General features: G+C 38.0%; 1 protein-coding gene across 1 annotated transcript in view; it reads right to left on the bottom strand.

The window, feature by feature from the left end:
- The window catches only part of CSMD3 (CUB and Sushi multiple domains 3), a 778,187-nt gene that overhangs the window by 587,946 nt on the left and 162,562 nt on the right, over window positions 1-27,679 (bottom strand). The window contains 3 exon segments of the mRNA XM_029063925.2: window positions 23,706-23,722; window positions 26,250-26,322; window positions 26,325-26,347. Of these exon segments, the coding sequence (XP_028919758.1) occupies window positions 23,706-23,722; window positions 26,250-26,322; window positions 26,325-26,347 (113 nt within the window).

Below are 27,679 nucleotides of genomic sequence, written 5' to 3' on the forward strand. Positions count from 1 at the left end.
GAATCAGAAGGACCTGGATTCTAATTCCAGTTCCACCACTTTTCTGTTTTTTGTCCTTTGGAAAGCGACTTCACTTCTCTGCAACTCAGTTACTTCATCTATAAAATTGGATTTAAGACTGTGAGCCCCATGTGAGACATGGACTGTGTCCATCCTGATTATCTTGTATTTACCCCAGTGCCTGGAACATATAGTAAGTGGTTACCAAGTATCATAAGAGATAGATATTTTTCATTTTTCTAATAAAATTCCCACTTTTTGGTGTGGTTGAAATAATTTCTCCAAGTACCATGCACTTCTTCATTATCTGAGATATTCAGTAGCTGAAAGTCATAGTCAAGACAGACTGACAGAGTTTGGCACAAACAGGGCAACAATATTCAAATAAATCCAGACATCTATAGAGCAATTGTGAAATTGGATTATCTCTCCTTTCCATAGATATGTTTTAACTTCTAAAGAACTAGTTCCACTAGCTTGTTGCATCTTAGATTGGGGAGTTCTTTATGAGTTGGAGATTTGATCTGATCTGATTGCACCTTGTATCTATCCTTGCTCTTAAGCACAGCACTTGAACACAGTAAGATTTTCATATCATAAGCACATCTCTTACAAACAATGTTTCCTGGAATGCAAGTCAGTTCAACTACATCAATGGCTCTTCACATTACAGATTCTTTGGGTGGGACACTGAGGACAACAGAAGATACTGGATACCTAACTATACTGAATGGATATAGGATAACAAAAAACAGAGTGGACAAAATTAACTAAAGACACGATGGAGAAAAAGATTCGGTGCTGAGCATAGGAGTGGACAGCAGGCAAAACAAATAGCAAATAGCAAAGGCAAATAGCAGGCAAAACATTATGCAGAAATCAGAAATGATGTGTTAGTCTTAGAGAAGAAGTCTTGAGAACACTGTGACTACAAAGGGAAATTTGAAAATGGCAACCGTAAAGCAAGGGATGATTAGCCTTCCTACGTCAATCCAGTCAGCACACTTCACTCCTCTTAATGTCAACCTAATCACTGTACTTCGGTGTCATCTATCATGCCACCGATCCCTTGCCCAAGATCTCCCTCTGGCCTGGAACTCCCCCCTTCTTTGTTTGCAAAAGGCCATCGCTCTCCTCACCTTCAAAGCCTTATTAAATCATAATCATAATAATAATGATGGCATTTGTTCAGTGTTTACAATGTGCTAGGGACTACATTAAGCAGTAGAGTGGATACAAGCCAATTGAGTTGGACACAGTCTCTGTTCCATGTGGGGCTCACATTCTCAATTCCCATTTTACAGATGATGTAATTGAGGCACAGAGAATAATAATGTAATAATGTTGGTACTTGTTAAGCGCTTATTATGTGCAGAGCACTGTTCTAAGCGCTGGGGTAGATGCAGGGTAATCAGGTTGTCCCACATGAGGCTCACAGTTAATTCCCATTTTACAGATGAGGTAACTGAGGCCCAGAGAAGTTAAGTGACTTGCCCCCAGTCACACAGCTGACAGGTGGCAGAGCCGGGAGTCGAACCCATCACCCCTGACTCCGGAGCGCAGGGTCTTTCCACTGAGCCACGCTGCTTCAGTGACTTGCCCAAGGTCACACAGCAGACACGCTATGGAGCCAGAATTAGAACCCATGATCTTCTGACTTCCAAGGCCGTGTTCTGTCCACTAAACCATGCTGCTTCTCTAAATCAGATCTCCTCTAAGGAGGTCTTCCCTGACTAAGAGCCCTACTCTCTCCCTGTTCTGTGTCACCTTGGCTCTTGGATCTGTATACTTTAAGCACCTGGTATTCACCACATTTCAGCCCCACAGCATTGAAGTACATATCTATACTTTATTTTGTCTGCCTTCCCCTCTACATGGTAAGCTCCTTGTGGGCAGGTAAGATATCTACCAACTTCACTATTTTATACTCTCCTAAGCATTTAGTCCAGAGCTCTGCATACAGTAAGCACACAATAAATACCACTGAGTTTTGGTGCAAGTTTTGCACCAAAATCTTAGAATAAGACTCATAAAATTACACAATTCAACTTTTATATACCTATATTTAATATTTATTTACAGAAATATCTCTAAAATGTCATGTAATTGTATATCCCATTGTTAAATTTGGGTATAGATTTTAGAATGAGATAGCACTGGGATATCTGTGATCTATAACCCTTCCGTCATAGGTCAGTTTTCTCTGTTCTGACCTATATTTAGATCAGATCTTCTAAATTACACTGGCTAAGAAAATAAAATTTTGAAACAAAGGAAAGGCAGACTCATGGTGGTTCTTCCCAGCACCAACTTAAATATAAATGTATTTCATATGACAAAGTACTTCAAACTGTGCAAGAAACAATATAAATTTAGTAACTCTAATAGTAATACTACCACTAGGAAAATTAGGTTATTTTGAGAAGTCAATATTGAATCAATTGCTAGGTTATTTTACTATTCTCAAATTAATTTTATGCAGAAGAACAAAATGAAGTTCAAAAGTAAGGAAGAAAAACTAAAAACTAATTGAAACGAGAATTGGTACTTTTTTCAAATTGTTTCAAATTGAATATAAATTCAGAAGAAGGCTGGTGTACAGAAAATCATGCCTGCACAAAAAAGGACCTTTATCACACACCATGATTCCAAATTTCCAGGAAGTGGGAAAAAAAAGTATAATCGAGACATTTTTTTTTCAGTTGTATTTATTGAGCAATTGTGTTCTTAAGAGAGTACAAAAGAGTTGGTAGACACATTCCTTGTCCACAAGAGCCTACAGTCCAGAGGGGGAAACAAGACGTTAAATTATGGATATGTACATAAGTGCTCTGGGGATGAGGATGAGGTGAATATGAAGTGGTTAAGTGATACAGATCTAAGTGCAAGTGTGCTGCAGAAGGGCGAAGGAGTAGGGGTAATGAGGGCTTAGCTGGGGACGGCCTTTTGAAACAGATGGAAAAAGACTTTGGAAAAGAACTACGAAGGTTGGGAGAATGTCTACAATATATGAAGGTGGAGAAATCTCTAAGTCAGAGGGAGGAAGTGTGCCAGGAGCAGAAGTGTGCCAGGAGACCAATGAGATTGAAGTACACTGATTAGGTTGGCAATAGAGATGTAAAGTGAATGGGCTGAATTGTAGTAGGAAATCAGCTAAGTAAAACAGAAGGGGGCAGGTTGATTGAGTGCTTTAAAGCCAATGGTAAGGATTTTCTATATGATGCAGTGATGGATAGGCAACAACTAGAGGTTCTTATAGATTGGAGAACAGTGAGCAGCACATGTATTTTGGAAAAATGGTCCGGGCAACAGAATGAGGTATGGATTGAAGAGTGGAAAGAGAAGAAACAATGAGGTCAGTGAGGAGACTGATTTTAGTGCAGTTATAAAAAATACAAACTCACACCTCCTACTTTCCCATTGCTTTTCATTCCTTATTTACTGATTCTTTCTCCTACTCTTCTGTCTTTGGCATCTCAATACAAATGTACATAATTAGTTAAAAGTAAATGGAAGGATTTTTAATGAGCAACACTCAGACAGGTTGTTCTCTTGGTTAGCTAAAGGGCTGGACAAAGACCATTTCATACCTTCCCCCCACCACCACACTTCACCTCTCCTCAGCTAAGCCCACTTTCCCCCCCTTCCCTCTTCTCCTCCCCCCTCCCTTCCCATCTGCTCAGCACTGTGCTCATTTGTAATTTTTTTTATTACCCTATTTATTTTATTAATGAGGTGCACATCCCCTTGATTCTATTTATCGTGATTAAGTTGTCTTGTTTTTGTCCGTCTGTCTCCCCTGATTAGACTGTAAGCCCATCAATGGGCAGGGATGGTCTACCTGTTGCTGAATTGTACATTCCAAGCGCTTAGTACAGTGCTCTGCACATAGTAAGCATTCAATAAATACTACTGAATGAAGAACTTCATAATTCAGACAGCAGGGCTAAAAATCAAAGGCATTAGATTTTGTAGTTCACTAGAGTTAGTATGTGATAATATGCCCTATTTCCTGTGCTGACATTGCTTTTAAAATATATCCCTATCACCTACACTCAGACCCATCCCATCTCATTTTCCAAAAACTCTTTCATGCATTCTTCCTTCCTCTCTGACTGCCATCTTCATCCTCTCACTCTGATGGCTCCTAGTCCCCTGCTTTCAAACTTTTCCCCATACACCCTAAACTTAAAAAAAAAACCCAAAAACCCCTCACAACCTCATTGAACCACCCACCTATTGTCCCAATACTCTCTATCATTCCTATCAAAGATCCTCAGCAGTTTGTTTACACCTTTATTTGCCCTTTTCAATAGTTCAATTGACCCTATTTTTGTTTTTATGGTATTTGTTAAGCAGTCACTATGTGCCTAGCACTCTACTGAACCACATGGGGCCATCGGTCTTAATACCCATTTTACCGATGAGGTGATCAAGGCACACAAACGTTAAATGACTTGCCCAAGTTCACACAGCAGACAAGTGATGGAGTCAGGATTAGAACCAGGATAATTCTGATTCCCAAGCCTATTCTCTATTTTCTAGTCCATGTTGCTTCTCTCCTATTCATTGGGCACTTATTTTGTGCAAAACTCTACACTAAGCACTTGGAAGAGTACAATCGAGTAGATATACATAATCCCTGTTCCCAAGGAGCATACAATCTATGAGGGAAGATAATAATTAAAAATAATACACGTAAAAACCCATGACCACAAGAACGCATCCATAAGAACTCGGGGATTGTTATTGAGTATCTCAGCGTCAAGGAGTACAAACTCAAGAGCATAGGTGATGCACGAGGGAAGGAAAAAAGGATCGAGAGATGAGAGATTAGGAAGGCAATATGAAAGGAGAAAGCAATTCCAGAAAGCGGGGAAGAATGCATGCAAGGAATGAGCACGGTACATAGGTTGGTATGAGAGTGAAGTCTGTGGTCTGGAAGGGGAGTGGGAATAAGTACAAGGAGAGAGCTGAATGCATGTGGCAAAACCATCAGTGAGGAATTTCTCCTTGGTGATGAGAGGGAAATCATTGGGACCAATTCTTCTTTGGACCTCTACAATCTTTTGCAAACATGGTTTCTGAGTTGGAGGTCCATAAACCCATTAAAGGACGTAAATACACAAGCGTTCAATGAACAATAAAGATTCCAATTAATATTTCTAATTTTTCTGAAACCACTGAATTCTGAATCTCAATCACAAATTTCTGCAATTTCAAAGTTGATTCTAATGTTTTCATGCTCTCAACATATTTATAATTTCTTCATATCTTTTTTTTTTAGTTTTTTTTTTCCAAAGGATTCCTCAACTACTATAAGATTATAACTCAATTAAAAATCTATTTACCCTTTAAATCCTAAACATTTAATACCATTACAATTTATGCATGGATTGATTTCCTGCATCATTTCCTGGTTCTTAATTCCAGTTCTGCCACATGTGTGCTGTGTGGCCTTGGGCAAGTCACTTAACTTCTCTAGGCCTCTGTTACCTCATATGTAAAATCAGGATTAAGAGTGGGAGCCCTGTGTGGGACAGGGACTGCATCCAACCTGAATAATTTGTATCTACCCTGGCACTTAGAAAAGTGTTTGACATATAGTAAGTGCTTAAGAAGTTCCATAATGATTATTATTTAACTGCTATTTGGAGAGTCACATCAATAGCAGATGATGGCCATGGTGGCAAACGATAAGTACTTTTTCCTCTTTTCTTTCCCTTCTCCTCTTCTATCTTTACATTTACTCTATTTTTTCAGGCTTTCCACTCTCCCCACTATTTTTTTTCAACTCTTCCTTTTTTTCCTCTCCTTTTCCCCTTTTCATTTTCCTTTCTTCCTTTTTTCTCCAATCTCTTTATTATTTCCCCTTTCCATGAAACCTGTCTCCCCTTTTTCCATTTCATATTTATTCTACTTGCTTTCTCCTTTGGACAGTCACAGCACAATCTAAGGTATATAGAGTTCTCATCACCTTACTTATCTATATTTTGGGTCACCTGGAACAGCTCATGTGTGGTTCAGTGGAAAGAGCATGGGCTTTGGAGTCAGAGGTCATGAGTTCAAATCCCAGCTCTGCCACTTGTCAGCTGTGTGACTATGGGCAATTCACTTAACTTCTCTGTGCCTCAGTTATCTTATCTGTAAAAATGAGGATTAGGACTGTGAGCCCTGCGTGGTACAACCTGATTCCCCTGTGTCTACTGTGCTTAGAACAGTGCCCTGCACATAGTAAGCGCTTAACAAATACTGACATATACCAACATTAATTACATGAAGCAGAGTGACCTTTTGGAAAGATAACAGGTCTGAGAATCAGGAGCTCTGGTTCTAGTCCTGGATTTAGCACTTGTCTGCTGGGAGAGTTACTTAAGCTCTGTGTGTCTCAGGTACCTCATCTGTAAAATGGGAACAAAATACTTGTTCTTCCTCCTTTGTAGAAAGTGAGCCCAGTGTGGGACAGAGACTATGGCCAATCAAATTAGCTTGAACCTATTCTAGTGCTTGATGCATATTAAATGCATCATTATCATTATCATTGTCATTATCATGTACAGAGGTTCATTTTTCTAAGAAGCAGCATGGCCTAGTTGAAAGAGCATGGGCCTGGGAGTCAAAGGACCTGGGTTCTAATCCTGATTCTACTACATGTCAACCACATGCCCAAGAAGTGGGTAAATCACAATTTCTCTGTGCCTCAGTTACCTCATCTGTAAAATGTGGATTCCATGTCTGTTCTCCTTCCTACTTAAATTATGAACCATATGTGGGACAGGAATTGAGTCTGACCTGATGATCTTACATATCTTCCCCACAGTTTAGAACAGTGCTTTACACACAGTATGCACTTAATGAATGCCACAATTACTACTGCAATTATTACTGTTTCTAGAAATACAAGTCTGATTTTATACTTTTGTGATTAAAGCCTGATGCAAGATTTGAATTAATATGGAGGCAAAACTTGTCAAACATTGATGGCACTAGAAGACAAGAGCTAGTGGGTGTCTTCTGAGAATGTCTGGTGGCAGCATCATAGACACTGTAGCAACACAGTGGTCCTTTAAAAACCTCTAACCTTTTCCTAGTTAAAGTTAAGTTGGTGATGGCTGAAAAAGAACTATTCTTGAATTATGGATACAAGTTCCAGGAAAATGAATGGAAATTTGTTGGTTTTTTTCTGTCTATATTAAATCTGAGTGAAGTAAATTATAACAACTCATTATTGTGTTTAACTACTGATTTTGTAAATAATGCTTAGATTGCTTGTATGTACTCATATTTATCCTCTAGACTGTAAACTCCTTATGGAAAGGAAACGTGTCTACCAACTTTGTTATACTGTACTACTCTCCCAAGGGCTCAGACAGTGCTTTGTATGCAGTAAGAGCTCAAATATAATTGATTTGATTGATCACATGTTATAAAAGAGTGTATCAGTAGCACGAGAAAGCAACAGTCCTCAGAATACTTAATTTCAATCAATGGTATTTGATCACTTACTGTGTACAGAGCATTGTAAAGTAAAATACAATAGAGATGGTAGACACAATTATAGGCACTATTTAAAGTGGTAGAGTAGATACAAATTAATCAGATTGGACACTATCCAAATTTACATGGGGCTCACAGTTTTAATCCCCATTTAACAGATTAATTGACTTGCCCAAGGTCACACAGTAGAGACGTGGTAGATTTGGGATTAGAATCCAGGTCCTTCTGTTTTCCAGGCCTATGGTCTATCCACTGGACCACACCTTTTATCACCACCGGAGAACAGAGGCGGGGAAAGATGGTGAGAATTCTTTTCCACCAGAGCATACAGAGGACGATTTCAACAATTCCAAATAGTACAGTTGTTTATTTTCACATAATTTAAATGAATCTGAAGTTAAGCTCTTTCTAATTTACCATAGTTTTTCGCTGTAAACCTAGTGTATTTAAGTCCACATTCAAAATTTTAAATAATAAATAATAAATAAAAAAAATATTCTCAAAGACCACAACTCTATATTTCTAATTGTGCATTTGTTCAGTAGTATTTACTAAGCATCTATTATAAATAAATGGCCTCTTACCTGCCTTCAAAAACCTTACAATCTAGTGGGGGAAAATCAACAGACACAAATCAACAGTGAAATCCACAGTCAACTAAAACAATGTATTATAAAATTGGCATTTTGATACTCTGAATAATAAAAAATTCAGGATGACATACTTAAAATTAAACACTGTTATCATTACATTCCTTTGTAACTATCATCTCCAAATGATTCATGCGGGGTTCTGCCCCGCATGAGTAATATACGAGTACACTCTTCCCCTCAGGGAAGCTCTAATACCACCATACAAGTGTATTCCTCCCAAAAGGGAAGTTCAGTTCATTGTGTCTAAATAAGCAAATAATATAATTGGACTCACGGAATAAATTTTATACAAAACTCAGGCTTTCCATCCCTGCCCTCTCCTCTTTCCCCATGCCAATTCTGAACGAACCTGTCCCCGGGCGATGGGTGACAGGTAGATACATGCTAACCAGATTAAACACAGTCCACACCTACATGGGGTTTGCAGTCAATCTCCATTTTACAGATGATGTAACGGAGGCACAGAAAAAGTTAAGTAACTCGGCAAAGGTCACACCGTGACAAGTGGCAGAGCAGGGATTAGAACCCAGGTCCTCTGACTGCCAGGCCCACAATCTCTCCATTAGGCCATGCTGCTTCCCTCTGACTTGGCCAAGAGAATCCAACCAATTCCACTTTGCTAGATTGTCTTTCCTATAGAAATTCCCTTTTGCCAGAAACTAATATCTGGGATGTCTAGGATCATTGCTATCACGCTGGTTGTGGTAGATAGGTTCAGCAAGACCCCAAACATTATTTCTCCTTGGGAATAGTTTCTTTCTTCTATGGTGTAATAGTTTTGATTTCTGACTGCATTAGATTGTGTTGAGTGGGACCGTTTACTCCAACCATTTTCCTGGAATAAAAATATACTAAATATGCTCAGATGGAATTTACCCGTACAAGAGGTTAAAATGGGCTCTCTAACATCGTCTTAAGACATTTCCTTTAGTTCAAATGAGTGTGCTTCAAAGCGTAAAATGTTCCAGGAAAAAAATCCCCCTTAATTATGAACTTTTCCTCTTTTAAGAAAGAATAGCAAAATAATAATAGTGGTTCCTGGTCTACGTATTCTGTGTTAATGTGTAGGTAGAGTCACCTTGTTAAATTTCTCTTCCTTGATGTTTGGATTCAATACTTAAAAAATGTACATTTTACAAGTATCATATAGGGTAAATGCAGAAGGGCTTAAAGGACAAGAGATGGAGTTAAATGTGTGTACATTTCTAGAGACAAATAAGCATGTCCTGAAGTAGTAGTTAACCTGGGAGTCAAATAGAACCTGATAGCTTCAAAAGATGCCTGAGTGGTGACGGGCACAATCAGGGTCTAAAAAAAGATTTGGTCCAAGCAAGGATTCACCTAACCAGGCCAAAATCATCCAGAAAAGCCAAAATGATCTAGATCCAATCTGTGACTCATTCATTGACAGCACCTACTTAGATGAGTGACCAAAGACCTAAACCATTCTGTTTAATATAGTTTTCTGCCCTACTTAAAAAAATCTTCAGAGTAGAAAGTTGGGCAACTTAACTCATTAACTCAGCTCAATTTAACCCATGCTCAACAAACATGCTCTTAAGGGAGGTCTTTGTAAACTTAAATGTCATATTAATTGATATTAGTGAACTGTTGGGAGGTCTCTGGTGTAGACTGATTTGTTTTGGGAAGGGTCCATCACATTTATTGAATGCTTACTGAGTGCAGAACACTAGAGAGAGTACATTGTAACAGAATTGATAGATATGTTCATTGCTTAGAATGAGCTTAAAGCCTAGATGATGAGCTTAAAGACTAATAGAGAAATAGGGAGTAATAGCAGTCACTGGGAGTAATAGAAGCAATAGGGAGAAAAGTTGCTTTATTCAGGCGGAGACTTTATGAAGATTGTGTTAAGAAACATGCTCAAAAACAGAGAACAGGCCCAGAATAGGATCAACCCACTAAGAATCCACCCTCCTCCTGTATTAAGAATATGGTCTGGTATGTTAATTCTGAAATGGCCTTCTGCTCCTGCCCCCCTCCAGAGCACAGGTGCACGCACACACACACACACACACACACACACACAAAATCTTACTGTCAGTAGCATCATCCTTGAAAATGGTTTGTATTAGGTATTATTCAGCTTAGCATCTGTGCTAAGCACTACTCTGTGCTAGCACAATTGGTATAAGATGATCAAATTGGACAGTTTTCAACCTACACTTGGCACACAATGTAAGAGGTTGAAAGAAAAGGTACCTTATCCTCATTTTAAAGATGACAAAACTTAGCTCCAGAAAAGTTTAGTAACTTGCTCAAGGTTGTCACAGTGATCAAGGCAGCATTGGGATGGCAAAAGGTCTCCCAGCTTCCAGTCTGATGAACTTTTGACACAAAGCCACACTGCCTTCCATTTTATTTAAATATTCTTTCATTCAGTCATATTTATTGAGCGCTTACTGCATGTAGAGCAGTGTACTGCACACTTGGAAAGTACAATTTGGCAACAAACAGAGACAATCCCTACCTAACAACGGGCTTGATATATAAAATTACCTCTATTCATACTATTGCATAAAGCAAAGCTACTAGCTTTATGAAAAATCTAGTCTCTGAGTCAAATATGATGATGGTTATAAGGTTTAATTCAACCTCGAATGCCAAATGAAAATGCCAAAGCTGACAAATGTTGAGTTTATTTAATGCCATTCTCTGAAAGGAATGTAGGCAATGTCGGTGGCACGTATTTCAAATAGACATGATTGGCATAAACACCCTGAGTTAATTTTACTGGAAAAAGAAAACAAGTGATATAAATCATTTTACTTTTTGAAGCTTTCTGATTGTAAGTTGTTTTATATTTAAAAATTTAATTATGATTACATGTTTCATTTTTGGTTTAATATTAACCTTAATTATGACAAAGATGCCATTTAATTTACTCCTTCGGTAAAAAATCTACTTTACATGGCATTCAGGTAGCCCATGAATCTTGGTTTTTATCGGACTGTGAATGTTGACCCTGATGATTTCAAGATCAAAAATCAAATAGAGGTTTGAATGTAATTTCAATATTTTCCAGGGCTCTTTGCACTCTATTTAGCACTCTTATCATATCCATAATAATATAACATCAAGAACCGAATGCTATACGAAGTACAGTTTCACATAAAAAATTGGTACAGAAGTACAGGGTACTAACAGACCAAAAGGGGATAAATAGAATAAATAGGATAAAGAGGATAAACAATAGAAGATAAATAGGTGCTAAAGGAATATTCTACTTCTCCAAATCCCACTGAGTCATTTACAACCCATAGTGACTCCACTGACATGCCCTCTTCAGAATGTCCCATCTATCATAAAGATGTTTTGGTATAATAATCATAATATTGATGGTATTTGTTAAGCACTTCCTATGTGCCAAGCATTGTTCTAAGCGCTGGGGTAGATACAAGGTTATCAGGTTGTCTCACTGGGGGCTCACAGTCTTAATCCCCATTTTACAGATGATGTAACTGAGGCACTGAGAAGTTAAGTGAGTTGCCCAAAGTCACACAGCTGACAAATGGCAGAGTCGGAATTAGAACCCATGAACTCTGACTCCCAAACCCATGCTCTTTCCACTAAGCCAAGCTGCTTCTGGTATGTGTATATAGAATTTAATAATTGGAGAAGCATGTTGCCTAGTGGATAGAACACGGGCCTAGGAGTGAGAAGGACTTCATTTCTAATCTCTGTTCTGAACCTTATCTTCTGTATGACCACAGGCAAGTCACATCACTTCTGGTGACTTGTTACCTCATTTGTAAAATGGGGATAAATCTGTGAGCCCCATGTGGGGCATGGATTCTATCCATTTGGATTAGCTTTTATCTACTCCAGCATGTAGTATAGCATCTGGTACATAGTAAGCACTTATATACTATAGTGAATAAATAAATATCAAGTCAGTTAAAATTTAATAAGGAAGTGTTACGTCCCAGTAGAGCCAATTAGGGACAGTGTAGGGGTTCACGACTCAGCTTTACCACTGAAACAGACCCGATATTCAGTACAGTAAGAAATAATGTATTAGCATGCACAAAACATTAATCAAAAAAGATCATGCTTACATTAAGCCCTCCACCCAGAGATGATGAGGTCTCTGACATCATTTAAGCCTTCCAAACCAGGGGCGATGAGGATTTCCTACTGCGGGATGATTAATCTCCCTAGGCCTTCTGTCCATGTATGGTCTGAGACCAGCACTACCATCTCCATCTAAAAGGTCTCCTCCTGCCCGGAATGTCTCTGTTGTCTTTTAAGATAAGAGAGAGCAGCAGTGACAGGCATTTCCCCCAAGCTTTTCTACTATACTTGCTGACCATTACTTCCAGCTTCTTTCACTTAATTATCCTAATCTATCAATTACAGTTCCTTTACACTGCTTGGAACCTGTCTGGCAGATTGCAATCACAGGAAGCAATATAGCGAAGGGCATTAAGTTTAACAAGGTGTTTACACAAGGTGTAAATTGCACCCTTAAGGAGGGAAAAGTCAAATTTTGCTAAGTAAAACTAGCATCAATATTCCATGGCAACATCTGCACAGAATACTAAAGAATAAGTAATAGCATTGTCTGCTGTGTGACATAAGAGAATAAGTATATGTATGTAATAGCGTGGCTCAGTGGCAAGAGCCTGGGCTTGGGAGTCAGAAGTCATGGGTTCGAATCCCGGCTCTGCCACTTGTCAGCTGTGTGACTGTAGGCAAGCCACTTCACTTCTCTGTGCCTCAGTTACCTCATCTGTAAACTGGGGATTAACTGTGAGCCTCATGTGGAACAACCTGATGACCCTGTGTCTACCCCAGCGCTTAGAACAGTGCTCTGCACATAGTAAGTGCTTAACAAATACCAACATTATTATTATTATTATTATTATTATTCTAAACACTGGGGTAGATACAAGGTAATTCTTCATTCAGTCATATTTGAATACTTACCATGTGCAGAGCACTGTACAAAGGTCTTGGAAAACAGGTTGGATTCAGTGCTCGTCCCACATAGGGCTCACAGTCTTAATCCCCATTTTACAGATGAGGAAACTGAGGCCCAGAGAAGTTTAGTGGCTTGCCCAAGCTCGCATGAAAGGTCAATGGAGGAGTTGGGATTAGTACCCAAGAATTCTAACTCCCAGGCCCATGCTCTCTCCAAGCCATACTACTTCCCTGCTTCCTACAGTACACTGGGTCCAAGAAGCTCCATTAGTAGCATTACTAGACACTGAGAACAGAAGATGCTGCAAAACAGGAAGAAGAAAAAAAAGATATGCATTCTCTTCGACCCTGGGTCTCTAGCTCATGTCTTTTCTCAATCTGTTTCTATTTGTCTTTCAAGCAGCTCACATATTTACAATTAAAGTCAAGCCTGCACCAAGAGGGTGACTTAGTGCTAGGAAGCAACTAAAGCAGAGGGGAAGGTAAATAAATGGAGGGGAAAAAAAAACAGGGAGCCATTTCAAATCTAGAATTGGCTCAGTTTGGAAGTAATTCAGTGTATTGGAACTACTTAGCTGATCCTCCAATCAGGCATCCAAAGAGAGTTCAGGTCCAGGATGTTTTTCTATCTTTATGGGATAGATCTAGAAAGACAGATTGGATAAATCTGCCCTCTCAATTCTTCCTTCACCTGCTCCTACTGGACATCTGGGTTTTTTGGGTTTTTTTGTAATGTCAACAGGAACAATTAGAAGACGAAATGCAGAGAGATTAGAGATTTTTGGTTGGAAAGACTACAGGATTTTTCAAGACATGGTGTGAAATGCCTACAGCTGTAGAAACCATATGTGATAGATGTAGTAACTATTTGATGTGGTTAATGAAAACCTACCACTTTTAGTCCCTGATCTAATTTATTAAATTAAACCATAGAGAGATTTTAGGAGGGGTTTGTTTTTGGATGAGAATTATGCTTTATCGGTGAAGAGGAAAAATTCTCATGAGTAGGTAAAATTCTCCAGGATCTCAATTGGCAAGTCTGATTGGCTTCTGTTTCTAAGGAGCTGCCAGATGGATTTCTTCCAAGTCTTCTCTATTCACTCCGCCAGAGGCTGAAAATGTGGTTGAAGATCAAGGGGAAACACCTGCCTGCATTTCTACAGCAGTACTCAAAGTAATTCTCCTTTTGGACTATGTCATTGCAGTGTCTTTGATAGATAACCAATGTCTGAAAACCCAGGTAAGGTACACTGTGTGCCTAGAAATTTGGAGTTAATACAATAAAAGTGTTTCAAATATTGCCAGAACCAGAGAGATTCAAAAACAGGGGTTTTAAAAATTAAACTTAATTTTTGAGAAGTTTTGGAAAACTTAAACTGAATTAACCCAAAATATATGATTTCATAGCTAGTAAGAGTAACAATTACCATGTGAAAATGTGAAAACAGAACAAAATATCTACAGAGATAAAAGAAAATGTCACCACTTCCGAAACAACTCACTTAAAATTAGAACCTTAGAAGTGAGAACTAAAACATTGAATATGATTTATTTTTACTTTTAAAAGGGAATATTTATGGAATTTGATGCTATTCTAGAAAATTTTAACTCAGAAAATATGTATTATTCTTGAGATGAAAACTAAAATCTTCTGTGATTTTGACAGAGAGATACCTCCTGCTGACTTTTTAATTACTTCCTGGATATGTTAAGGAACATATGAAAATGATAGGAAGAACAATTAATTCTAAAATTATAAAGCAAAAATTGAAACAGTAGATTTCTCTTAACCAGCAAACATTTTGAGAGAGACTGGACATGTTATTAGACTGAATAGTTACAACCTCCTTGATCCCACTATGATCAAGAGTGCTTTTGGTCTCTGAATATAGAGATGTAAGTTATATAAGTCAGTGGTTATTGATACTATCAACCTTTCCTGCCACCTCTCAGTCTTCTTTTTTTTTTTTTTTATCAAGCAGCCTTGTTAAATTAATCCTGTGGCCACCTAAGGATGTTCTACAGCAGGATAAATTTCTGCTGCAAAAGGCCACACATGAACTCTTATGATAAAGGGCAAGAGGGTAAGTAAGAATGTCCAAAGAATTAAGAAAAATTGCTGAGGGTGATGGTCATGGATGTTGATGAGGGCAGAGAAGAAATTTTGCTGAGTAGAAAGGGAAGAATTAAGTTCCCCCCTCTAGACTGTAAACCCATTGTGGGCAGGGAATGTGTTTATTGCTATATTGTTCTCTCTCTGCACATCATAAGCATTCAAAAAATATTATTTCATGAATGAATGAGTAACAAGGCAATGACAAATTTGATGTGGCTGCAGTCTATTCCATCCACAGCAGCAGGAGTAGAGAAAGTGAAGGTGATCCAGGGATGGGGGTTGAAGGTGTGAGATAAACAGGGGAACAAGGGGTCAACGGGGTTGAGTCGGGTAGAGAGGAGCTGGGAGCATGAATTTAGGCTTCAAGTGAGGGGTGGTGTGGAAGGGAGCCCTAGTAGGGCATAGGTACACCTTCCTATTCCAATTTATACTAACCAAATTCAGTGGCATGGATCGTCATCTCTTAAGTGTTGCTCAGCATTTATCTCTCCACTCAAAAACCTCTAGTCCCTTCCCATTTTCCTCCTCAGCAAGGAAAACTACTCCTGACAATTGGCTTCAAAACCTTCAGACTTTCCATCTCATATATCGAGGAGCAAGCAATGGCATTTATTGAGCACTTGCTGTGGGCAGAGACCCCATCCTAGGTATTTGGGAGAATAAAAACAAAGGAATACATATTTGGAAAAGTAGCAATTAGTCAGCGGCTAATGGAGAAAAGTTACTTTAGGGATCTGCAGCTTAGGTCACCTGTGTGATATCTGAAAAATTTTGAGTGCCAAAAATTTTGTGACCCATTGTAAAGCTGGAATGCATGACAGAAAATATATAGCAATATGGCCTATGTGAAACTTATTTTTACATGTTTTGATTATGATTGAATATAGTTATGTTTGGCTACAAGAGCATAGTTATGTTCTTGAAAACTCCTGCCCGTCAAAAATGAGTGTTAACCATCATTTCCATTGAAAACAATAGGGCTAGGAAAAAGTGGTGAATTTTCAGTTTGGAAGTAATTCAGTGTATTGGAACTACTTAGCTGATCCTCCAATAAGGTATCCAAAGGGAGTTCAGGTCCAGGATGTTTATGGGATAGATCTAGAAACACAGATTGGTTAAGTCTGCCTTCTCAATTCTTCCTTCACCTGCTCTTACTGGACATCTGGGTTTTTTGGGTTTTTTTGTAATGTCAACAGGAACAATTAGAAGACAAAATGCAGAGAGATTAGAGATTTTTGGTTGGAAAGACTAGAGGATTTTTCAAGACATGTTGGTGTGAAATGCCTACAGCTGTAGAAACCGTGTGTGATAGATGTGGTAACTGTTTGATGTGGTTAATGAAAACCTGCCACTTTTAGTCCCTGCTCTAATTTATTAAATTAAACCATAGAGAGATTTTAGGAGGGGTTCAAAATTTGTTCAAAAATAAAACCATTTTCCATACATATCTTTCTTATGCATTATAGGTATTGTTAAATCGACATAGCATGTTAGAATATATATGCGAGTAAATTGCTGAATACTATATTGCACAAATTAGTATTTGCTGTCAAGAGGGAAGAGAACATGTCAAGTCAGAACGGACTATGAAGTCACTTAGCATTGTTTGTTATGCATTTTAATTTGTTAAAAACAAAACATGACTTCCTTCCACATTAGGGCTTGCCTACTATTCCTCAGCTTGCTTCCTTTGTTTCTCCTAAATTTAACTTTCAAACTGCATCTCACTCCCTACCCTACCTTGACCACACTTTCGTTCACACTTTTCCCCTCACCTAGAACTTCCTACCTTGAAATATATCAGATCACAGCACTCCCCAGCTGCAAAACTCTCATGAAATACCACCCTCATCCATCAAGACTATTCCTCAGGTCATATCATGCTACCTTGCATCACTAGCACATATGTATTTATTCATAAATACACTAGATTGTAAGATACTTGAACTAAGGGATCATGTCTACAACTCCATTGCACCCTCCCAAAAAGTAGTAAAATGCTCTGAAACAATGTGTTCAATAAATGTCACTGAATGAGTCTATCCATCCCTATCATTTCTGTAAATATGTTGATGCCTGTCTCCCCAGTCAGAATGTAAACTCCTTGTGGGCCTATGTTCTATGCTCCTACTGTATTTGCCCGAGCACTCAGGACAGAGCACAGCTCGTAATGGATCCTCAGCAAGTACCATTTTTGGGGTTGTACAGAGGGTAAGTGGTAGAGCTGGGACTGGAACCCAGGTCCTCTAACTCCCTGGCCTGTGCTCTTTCCACTGAGCCACTGCTTCTCAAATAATAGTATTAGCAGTACACACTAGTAACAGCAGCAGTGGGGGGGACTGACTCCCTTTGTTGCTGAATTCTACTTTCCAAGCTTTTAGTACAGTGCTTTTCATAGGGTAAGCTCTCAATAAATATGAATGAATGAAATGGTATTGGTTAAATACTTACTATGAACTAGGTACTGTATTAAGCACTGGGGTAGATACAAGTTAATCAGGTTGGACACAATCTATGTCCCACATGGGGCTCACAGTTTTAATTCCCATTTGCAAATGAGATAACTGAGGCATAAGGAAGTTAAATGGCTTGCCCAAGATCACACAGCAGACAAGAGGAGTGGGATTAGGTCCTTCTGACTCCCAGGCCCATGTTCTAACCACTATTATGTCATACTACCCTCTACTGTGGGGAAAATGCTTTTCCTTTGTTGGGTTTGAGATTTCTATTTTGACAATTCAGTGGTAATATGGGATTTGGTGAATAATTTCTGTACCTGCCCTGTCCACTCTTCATGATTGTCCAACACTTCAATCATGATTATCCAGGCTTTTTTTTCTTTCCATTTTAAAGTACTTTTAATCCTTTATTATATCCATCCTTAGATGTGGAATCTTGGCTTTATAAATACTAGTAGCAATTTATGCATGCTTTTTTTATTCATTTCAGTATGCATGTAGCACTTTGTACATATAAAGCACTCAAAAACACTCAGCAAGGTTCTCTGTTCTAAAGTTAGATGACAAAAAATACTAAGTTATTTTAAAACTCCCTAATGACACCCGCTCTTTTCACATTTCCTTCTTTTCTCCTCATTAAAAACTCCACAGAAGAGCTACTTTTTTGCACAATGCTTGCCTTTGTTGCCACTTATTGCATAGTGGGTAATGTTTATCAGTAGATTTTATTGTTAGATTGAAACAGAATCTGGTAAATTAACTTCTCTCTGCACAGAGTTGTGTCACTGAACTTGTGAGAAGATTATCTCCTTCTGCAGTTCAATCATATTTACTGAATGCTTACTGTGTGCACAGCAGTATACTAAGCATTAGGGAGAAGTAGGTTGTAACAGAGTTGGTAGACACATTTCCTACCTACAATGAGCTCATAATTTTGAGGGAGAGATGATACTAATATGAAAAAATTACAGATTTGTACATAAATGCTTTGCCCCTCTAGACTGTAAACTTTTTGGAGGCAGGGGATGTGTCTGTTATACTGTTGTGCTATACTTTTCCAAGCACTTATTACAGTACTCCGCACATAGTAAGCACTCAATAAATGATTGATTGATTCATTCAATAGTATTACTGAGCGCTTACTAAGTGCATAGCACTATACTAAGTGCTTTGAATGTACAATTCGGCAACAGATAGAGACAATCCCTGCCCAATGACAGGCTCACAGTCTAAACGATTGATTGTGGGGCTGAGAAAGGGGTAAATACAGGGAGCAAATCAGAGTTCATTCATTCATTCATTCAATAGTATTTATTGAGCACTTACTATGTGCAGAGCACTGTACTAAGTGCTTGGAATGTACAAATCGGCAACATAGACAGTCCCTGCCCTTTGACGGGCTTACAGTCTAATTGGGGGAGAACAGAAGGGGGTAGGAAAAGAGGAATTGAGGCCTAAGTGAGGGAAGGCTTCTTGGAGGAGATGTGCCTTCAAAATGACTTTGAAGGTGGAGAGAGTAATTATCTGTCATATATGAAGAGGCAGGACATACGAGGCTAGAAGCAGAATGTGGGTGAGAGGTTGGTAATGGGATAGTTGAGAAGGAAGTACAGTGAGTAAGTTCATGTTAGAGGAACAAAGTGAGCAGCCTGGATTGTAAGGTAAGAAAGGAGGAGGCAAGGTGACTGAGTGCTTTAAAGTCCCTGGTAAGGAGTTTCTGTTTGATGTACGGGTGGATGGACATCCTCTGGAGGTGTGGGGAAATATGGTGAGAATGTTTTTATAAAAAATTGATCTGGGCAGCAGAGTGAGGTATGGACTGGAGTGCAGAGAAAAGACAGAAGCAGGGACGTCAGCAAGGAGGCTGATTCAGTGATAAAGAAGGGATAGGATAAATGCTTGACTTATCATGCTAGCAATTTGGATGGATTTTAGTGATGTTGTGAAGGTTGAACTGACAGGATTTAGTGATAAACTGAATATGCGTGAGAGAGGAAGGATTAAGTATAATGCCAAGGCTAAAGGCCAGAGAGACAGGAAGGATGGTGGTGCTGTCTACAGTGATGAGAAATTCTAAGGAAGGACAGTGTTTGGTGGGGAAGATAAGGAGTTCTGTTTTGTACATGTTAAGTTTTAAGGGTCAGTGGGACATCCAAGTAGAGATGTTTTGAAGGCATGAGGAAATGCAAGACTGCAGAAAGGGAGAGAGAGAAGGGCCAGAGATGTCAATTTGAGATTCATTTGCATAGAGGTGGTAGTTGAAACCATGGAAGTGAATGAGTTGGTGCTGAATAGAAGGGGACCCAGCTTTGAGACTTGAGGGCAATTTCATTTGGCATTGTTCCCAGAATCCAGCTGGCATTTTGTGAACAGAGAAAAGTTCCTGTAGATTCTCAGAATAAATATGTATAAATTAATCCCAGGAAAAAGAGATTTTATAGAGTTGCTGAATGAACACAAGCAAATATCCTGGTTGTTTTGCCTTCAGCACTGGGAGTCAAAGGGGAAGATGTGTGATCAATTGGAAGTATGGAAATGAAGAGATTCTGTTGATCTGGAGCTGCTTTACAAGAATACACTCAGTATCTCACAAAAGTGTATGATCAACGTCCCTGAATAGTAATTTGATCTAGAAAGCTTGACAGGGTCTTCTTTGGTTGGTTTCATTGCTGGTTATTCTTACATAAGTGGCCACAGGCTTATATGGGGGTCTGGGACCAAAGGCCTATAGAGGTTCAAAATACAAAGACACTGGGAAGCCTTGAAATTTCCGTCTGTATCAATCAATAGCAGTTTTCAAGTACTGTATTATTTATGGAGTAATAATACTAAAAATAATAATAGTGGTATTCATTAAGCACTTACTATATGCCAAGCACTGCTCTAAGCCCTGGAGTAAATACAAGAAAATAGGAGCCACTTAGGGTTTACAGCCTAAGTAGGAAGAAGAGGAACTTAATCTACATTTAGCAGATGACGGAACTGAGGCACAGAGAAGTTAAATAACATGCCCAAGATCACACAGTAGGTATGTGATGGAATCAGGATTAGAACCCTGTCCTCTGATTCTCAGGCCTACAGATGAGGTAACTGAGGCACAGAGAAGTTAAGTGGTTTGCCCAAGGTCACACAGACAAGTGGTGGAGCTAGGACTGGAACACACATCCTTCAAATCACAAGCCTGTGCTCAGGGTATTGCAGACCCCATTATACTGAATACCTACTGTGTGCAGATCACAGTTCTGAGATATTGAAAGAATACAACAAAAGGCAGAGTTGAGGAGTTTACAATCTATGTATTACTTGTGGTTCCTCAGTAACAAGGATGCTGCTCTGTGATTCTAGTACTACTTTAACTTCTAACTGCTCATGCTGCATATTTTTTTCCATTCTAGTTCAAACTGGAGCCAGGGAGCTCTCCTGGATGAAAACACTTTTAGATGTAGGTCAATGAAAACCCCTTTGGACCCCATACAAAAATCTACTTGATCCCTCACTCCCTGTGGTGGTTCTACTTTCTGGATGTCCAGACTGAGTTCCCTTGATGGATAGGAATTGGCCTCCAGTGGCAGATTCCACCTTTGCTCAATATTTGTCAATCAATGAATGGAGCTTTAATTCTTAGCTTCCCATAGTATAAAGAACCCTCTGTGTATAAATAGGGTGCCTAAGATTTTAAAATAAAGTAAAATGCATGGTTTTTACAATCTAATGGGGAAAAGGAGGTGTTTTTATTTTTTTTAATGTATATTTAGTCCAAATGTGGTAGATTGCATTTGAATTAGAATATTGTATTTTGAAAACTACATTTCATCTCAAGGAATGATGTGTTCAAAAATAAAACCCCAAAACTGTCAACATTATTATAATAATGAGTTATTTAGCACCATGTATGTACCAAGCTCAGGGATGATCAGAGGAGTAGATAGAAAATAATCAGGTGAGCCAAAATCTGTCACATCCAAGGTTTTTAATCTAATAGGTAGAGAGAACTATTTTTAATCCCTATTTTAAAATTGAGAAAAATGGGATTTTTAATTTTGTATCAGGATAACGCAGCAAGACATTCATTGGCAGAGTTGGGATTAGAACATGGTTATCCTCATTTCCAGTCAAATGCTTTCCTACTCCATATTTGTTCTAATACTAGAACAAAGACAAACAGCCTGGTCTAGTGGAAAGAGTATAGGTCTGGGAATCAGAGGACCTGGGTTTTATTCCAAACTCCACCATTTGCCTGCTGTGTGGTCCTGGCCAAGTCACTTAACTTCTCTGGGCCTCAATTACTTAATCTGCAGAAAGAGGATTAAGACTGTGAGCCCGACATGGGAAATAGACTGTTTCCAACCAATTATCTTATACCAACCCTAGTACTTAGTACTACTTGCCTGGTACATAGTGCTTAACAGATGCCAAAACAAAACAAAAAAGTCAATACTATTCTAGCTCATAGGCTAGTGTTCAAAAAATGGAATTTAGTAATTTACAGGAGAAATTTAAGGTATAGCTTTGTTCAAAAACAGTGTGATGTCTCATTTTTTTTTTCACTTATTTTATTTTTATTTTTTATACTGGAGACCATCTTTGAAATAATATTTCTCCAGGTCAAAAATTGGGCAATGAGCCTCTCCTTGTGAGAAGTCTTAGCTATTGTTAGTTAATTAACTATTTCCATAATATTTATTTTGTTGAATTCCACAATACATAACAATGAATAAATTGCAGGTGGCTACATTTGGAACACAGTATATGAAAGGGAACTACCATTTTATTTTTAACTGGTTTCTCATTTAAGGAAGAAATGATGTGTAACAGCCCTCTTTGGCATTATCCTCACAGAACTCTGTGATTGAGGAAAAAATGAACAATTTTGAGGTAGCACTGATTAGCATTTCTTGACTGGGAGTAGAGAGGAAGATGTAGAAATAATGATTTGAGCTATTTCTGTTTAGAGTAACTAATATGAAATTATTGCATTCTTAGATCTTACCTGTATTTAACAGAAATAAAACAATGCCTTATTTTCTTGTAAATTGATGAAAGGCTAAAATAGAAACAAGCCTGGAAATTTGTGTGGAGTAAAGATCACTAAAATCTAAACAAAAAACAATGTTCTTCAGTCTGATTTAACAAGAATATCAGGTCCTCTCTTCTATGACACCTGTGGACTTGGGTCTCTACCATTTAAGCATGTTGTTACATCACACCCTTAACAAAATTATACACAAGTCTGTAACTTCCCATTTCTATAATTTATTTTATTTTAATGTGTTTCTCCACTGGATTGTAAGCTTCTTGATGGCAGGGATACTGACTACCCTCATAATAATTATTAATATATAACTAATTATATAATACTGTTATTACAATAATAATGTTGGTATTTAAGTGCTTACTATGTGCCAAGCACTGTTCTAAGCACAGCAGATACAAGGTAATCAGGTTGTCCCAAATAGGGTTCACAGTCTTCATCCGCATTTTACAGATGAGGTAACTGAGGCACAGAGAAGTTAAGTGACTTACTCTCTCAAGCACTTAGTACAGTACTCTACCCACTAGAAGTACCCTAAAAATATCATTGATTGATTGCAAAAGGGTGTATAATTTGACAGGATGAGAGCAAATGGGTCCACTGAATGATCTGAAGTTCTGTTTGATGCTCACAACATCACTAAAATCCTCCCTTTACTCTCCATCCAAACCGCTACCACATTAATCCAATCACTTATCCTACCCTACCTTGATTACTGTATCAGCCTTCTTGCTGACCTCCCAGCCACCTGTCTCTCCCCACTTTAGTCCATACTTCACTCTCCTGCCTGGGTCCATGTTTAACCATTCTTCAAGAACCTCCAGTGGTTTCCCACCTACCTTCACATCAAACAGAAACTCCTTACCATTGACTATAAATCACTCAATTATCTTTTACCCTCCTACCTCACACCTCACTACCCCCCTTACACTTGGCCTGAACATTTCGCTCCTCTAATGCCAACCTATTCACTGTACCTCAATCTCGTCTATCTTGCCACTGACCTCTCTCCTGGTACACCCTCCCTCTTCATATTCAATAGACAATTACTCTCCTCCTTAAAGCCTTATTGAAGGCACATCTTCTCCAAGAGGTCTTTCTTAACTAAATTCTCTAACTTTTCATTCACTCCCTTCTGTGTCACCCTGACTTTTGTAGCTGCCCTAGCACTTAATAGAGTGCCTGGCACATAGTAAGCGCTTGACAAATATGATATTTATTGCCTATTTGTTTTGTTACCTGTCTTCCCCCCTTCTAGACTGTGAGCCTGTTGTTGGGTAGGGATTGTCTCTATTTGTTGCCGAAATGTACATTCCAAGCGCTTAGTACAGTGTTCTGCACACAGTAAGCACTCAAATACGATGGAATGAATTAATATTCATCCCCCATCCCAGCCCCACAGTACTTTATGTACATATCTGTAATTTATTTATTCATATCAATGTCTGTCTCCCCCTCTAGACTGTAAGTTTATTTTGGGCACGGAAAGTGTATTTTGTACTGTACTCTCCCAAGTACAGTGCTTTGCACACAGTTAGTGCTCAATAAATACATTTGATTGATTACTCCAATTTATTGTACTCTCCCAAGCACGTAGTACAGGGCTCTGCACACAGTAAGTGCTCAATAAAACAATTTATTGATCGCAAAATTGTCAAAGAACGGTTTTACTGTAAACATTATTAGGTCTGCTTAATACTCCAAGATAAAATTCTACTATGGAAAATAAGGATGGGAATCATGTCCATCAGTTCTCCCAAGGGCTTAGTGATCTGCATGAAGTAAGCATTCAATAAATACCACTGATTAATAATAATAATGTTGGTATTTGTTAAGCGCTTACTATGTGCCAAGCACTGTTCTCAGCGCTGGGGTAGACACAGGGGAATCAGGTTGTCCCACGTGGGGCTCACAGTCTGCATCCCCATTTTACAGATGCGGTAACTGAGGCACTGAGAAGTTAAGTGACTTGCCCAAAGTCACACAGCTGACAAATGACCGAGCCGGGATTCAAACCCATGACCTCTGACTCCAAAGCCCGTGCTCCTTCTACTGAGCAATGCTGCTTCTCTGATTGAAAAATCCATCTTGAGTAATATTTCACATATAGGAAATTCAATTAACCAATGTGTTTATTGAGTTTATTTTGTGTGCAAAGCACTATCCTAAACTTTGAAGAGTACAAATAGACATGATACCTGCCCTCAAGTATTATAAAATCTAGTGGGATATTGCAGACTTTAAAATAAATTGTAGATGGGTGGAAGTATTAGAAAATCCCAGGTTACAGACACCCATTTATAACTGAACACCTTAATGATCCTATACATCATTCCAAGATGCCAAAAGAGATGAAGAAATTATGACCACACCATCACTGGATATGATTTCAGAATTGAAAAGTTGTATCAATTAAAAAAAAAACAACAAAAAGCAGAAGAACTTATAAAAATAAATGAAGACCCTAATAGAGAGATATTCAAAAATTTAAAGATGTGTTAGCAGTTGGCTTGCTACCCAATATTTGAAATCAAGAAGAAAACTGTTATTCAACATAACCCTGAAAAATTACTCACTAAGTGGAGCAGGGAATGTCTCACAACTCTCTTGTATTGTAATTCTCGCAAGTGCTTAATACAGTGGTCTGCACACAGTAAGCACTCAGCAAATATGATTGAAAAACCACTATCAATCAGCAAATTCAGGCTCCCGCAAAAATTCATAAGCATGCTAAAACTCCTCAATTGGATAGAACAATAGTTTGGTGATACTTAATGTTACAATAGGTAGCACAAAAGTTTTGTTTTTTCTAGAAATTTTTGAATAGTTTACAATGTAATTGAGGGAGAAAAATGTATCCCTCAATACAGACATTAAATACAGATATATCCATATTTTTGAGAGGCAAAAATCATACAGGTTATCCCTGTAGAAAGATATGTACGTAAGTACCCAAGTATTTAAGTGGTGCTGAAGTGGCAACAGGGAGAATGTAAGGAAGACCTATTCAAAAAGGCCTCTTGGAGGAGATGGGAAGGTAGAGAGAATTCTACGCAGTGGAGAGGGCATGCACAAGAGGTCCATAGCATGAGGGATGATTAGGCGAGCTCTAATCCCAAGTGAGCTGGAATGTAGTTGAGATTAATAGGAGGGAGAGAACTGATAGAATGTATGATAAAGCCATGGTAATGTTAAAAACATTTTCAATTAATTTCCCTCAGTGGAATAGTTTTAATATATTTCACATTGTATACACTGAACATTTGGAGAATTGTGCTTAGAAAAGCAGCTAGTTATCTGTGGATGTTTAGTTCTGAAAAAAGATGTTTAAAATGTATCTTTCTATTATATTGCAAGGATATTTTAAAGAAAGATAAACCTAATGGGTTTCTCAAGAAAAATCTTGAATGATAAAGTGTTCCCATGCTTAAATTTATGCATTGATACCTTGAAACATTTGTTTGTTTTTTTTCCATATTCAAGCAGAAGACAAATATTAGAATGGTTTTGGTAAACATTCGGATGATTCACTTACCTTCATAGTATACTTAAAGCCATGAGCACTCACTGCAAAGTCACTGGTCAAACGCAGTGAAAATACAGATTTTGTACTGGTAACCGTGGTGGCAGATGAAATCCTGTTAACCTGAAAAAAGAAGATCTATGGTTAATTGTGTAAGCATTCCGACTAGAAGTAGATACATTTTTCCTATTTTTCCTACAGCATATCATTCCTGTTCTACTGCAAACTTTAAGGAATAAAGTGATTAAATGAAGGATACATAAACACTCTTTATCTTGGATAAAACTAGCATACTCATGAAACCATTATACCTTGGAAACAAAGGAAATATAAAAAGCAATTACAATCCTAAAAGTAACACTTTTATGAAGTAGATTATATATTTATTTCGTTAAAAACAAAAAAAAGCTCTAAAATTCATTTTAGGATCAGGCTACCAGTTTGAAGGAATACATTATCTTTAGGGTCATGAGTTTGAAGTTACATAGCTATGTAGAATATATCAGTTACTTAGAACATTAAAGGATCTCATTGTTAGAAGCCAGTAAAATGTGGTTAAATTAACAATGATGGTGATAATAATTGCATGGCTAACAGTAAAGTTGTGATGCTGAGCGGTGTAATTGATAGAGCATGGGCCTGGGAGTCAGGTCAGATATCTACAAGATAATCAAATTGAACACGGTTCCCGTCATACAATCTAAGAGGGAAGGAGGGAAAAATAAATGATTTACCTACATTTTCAAGATGAGGAAACTGAGGCCCAGAGAGGTTGAATAACTTGATCAAGTCAATGAAATTAAAAAGGTACCATCCGGGCAAAATTAGATTGTGGTCTAGTGGAAAGAACTCTGGATTGTGAATCAGAGAATCTTAGTTTGAATTACAATTCTATCACTGGTTTCCTGAATGACCTTCAGTAAATCATTTAATCTCTCCAAGCCTCTTTTTCCACAATTATTCAGCTGAAATAATATCTGCCTCTTTTCTTATGAGACATATATATGCTTAGCACAATGCTTTGCACAGAACAAATATTCAGTAAATACTATTGATTGATTGCTCCATTAATATTTTTGTGAATTTGCATTTTGTACATTTATAATTTTCATGTATTATCTTTCCAAAGTTTTCACTAGTTTATAAATCTATATCCATGTATAAACAGATATGAAACATTTTTATATTTATATATTATTTATGTTTCTATATAAAACTGAAATAATATCTGTCTTTTTCTTGCAAGATTTTTATGACTATGGGTGTATATATATATGCATATATAAATACATATACACACAATCTACATACATTCAATTTATAAATTAACATACAAAATACAAATTTGAAATACAGCCATATAAATGGAAGAGTTATATTTTTGGAATATTTATTTTGTGCAAAGCACTGTATTGAGCTTGGGAGAGTACAATACAAAACAGAATGTATAGACAA

The sequence above is a fragment of the Ornithorhynchus anatinus genome, chromosome 4, assembly GCF_004115215.2.
Source record: "Ornithorhynchus anatinus isolate Pmale09 chromosome 4, mOrnAna1.pri.v4, whole genome shotgun sequence".
Classification (NCBI taxonomy): Eukaryota; Metazoa; Chordata; class Mammalia; order Monotremata; family Ornithorhynchidae; genus Ornithorhynchus; species Ornithorhynchus anatinus.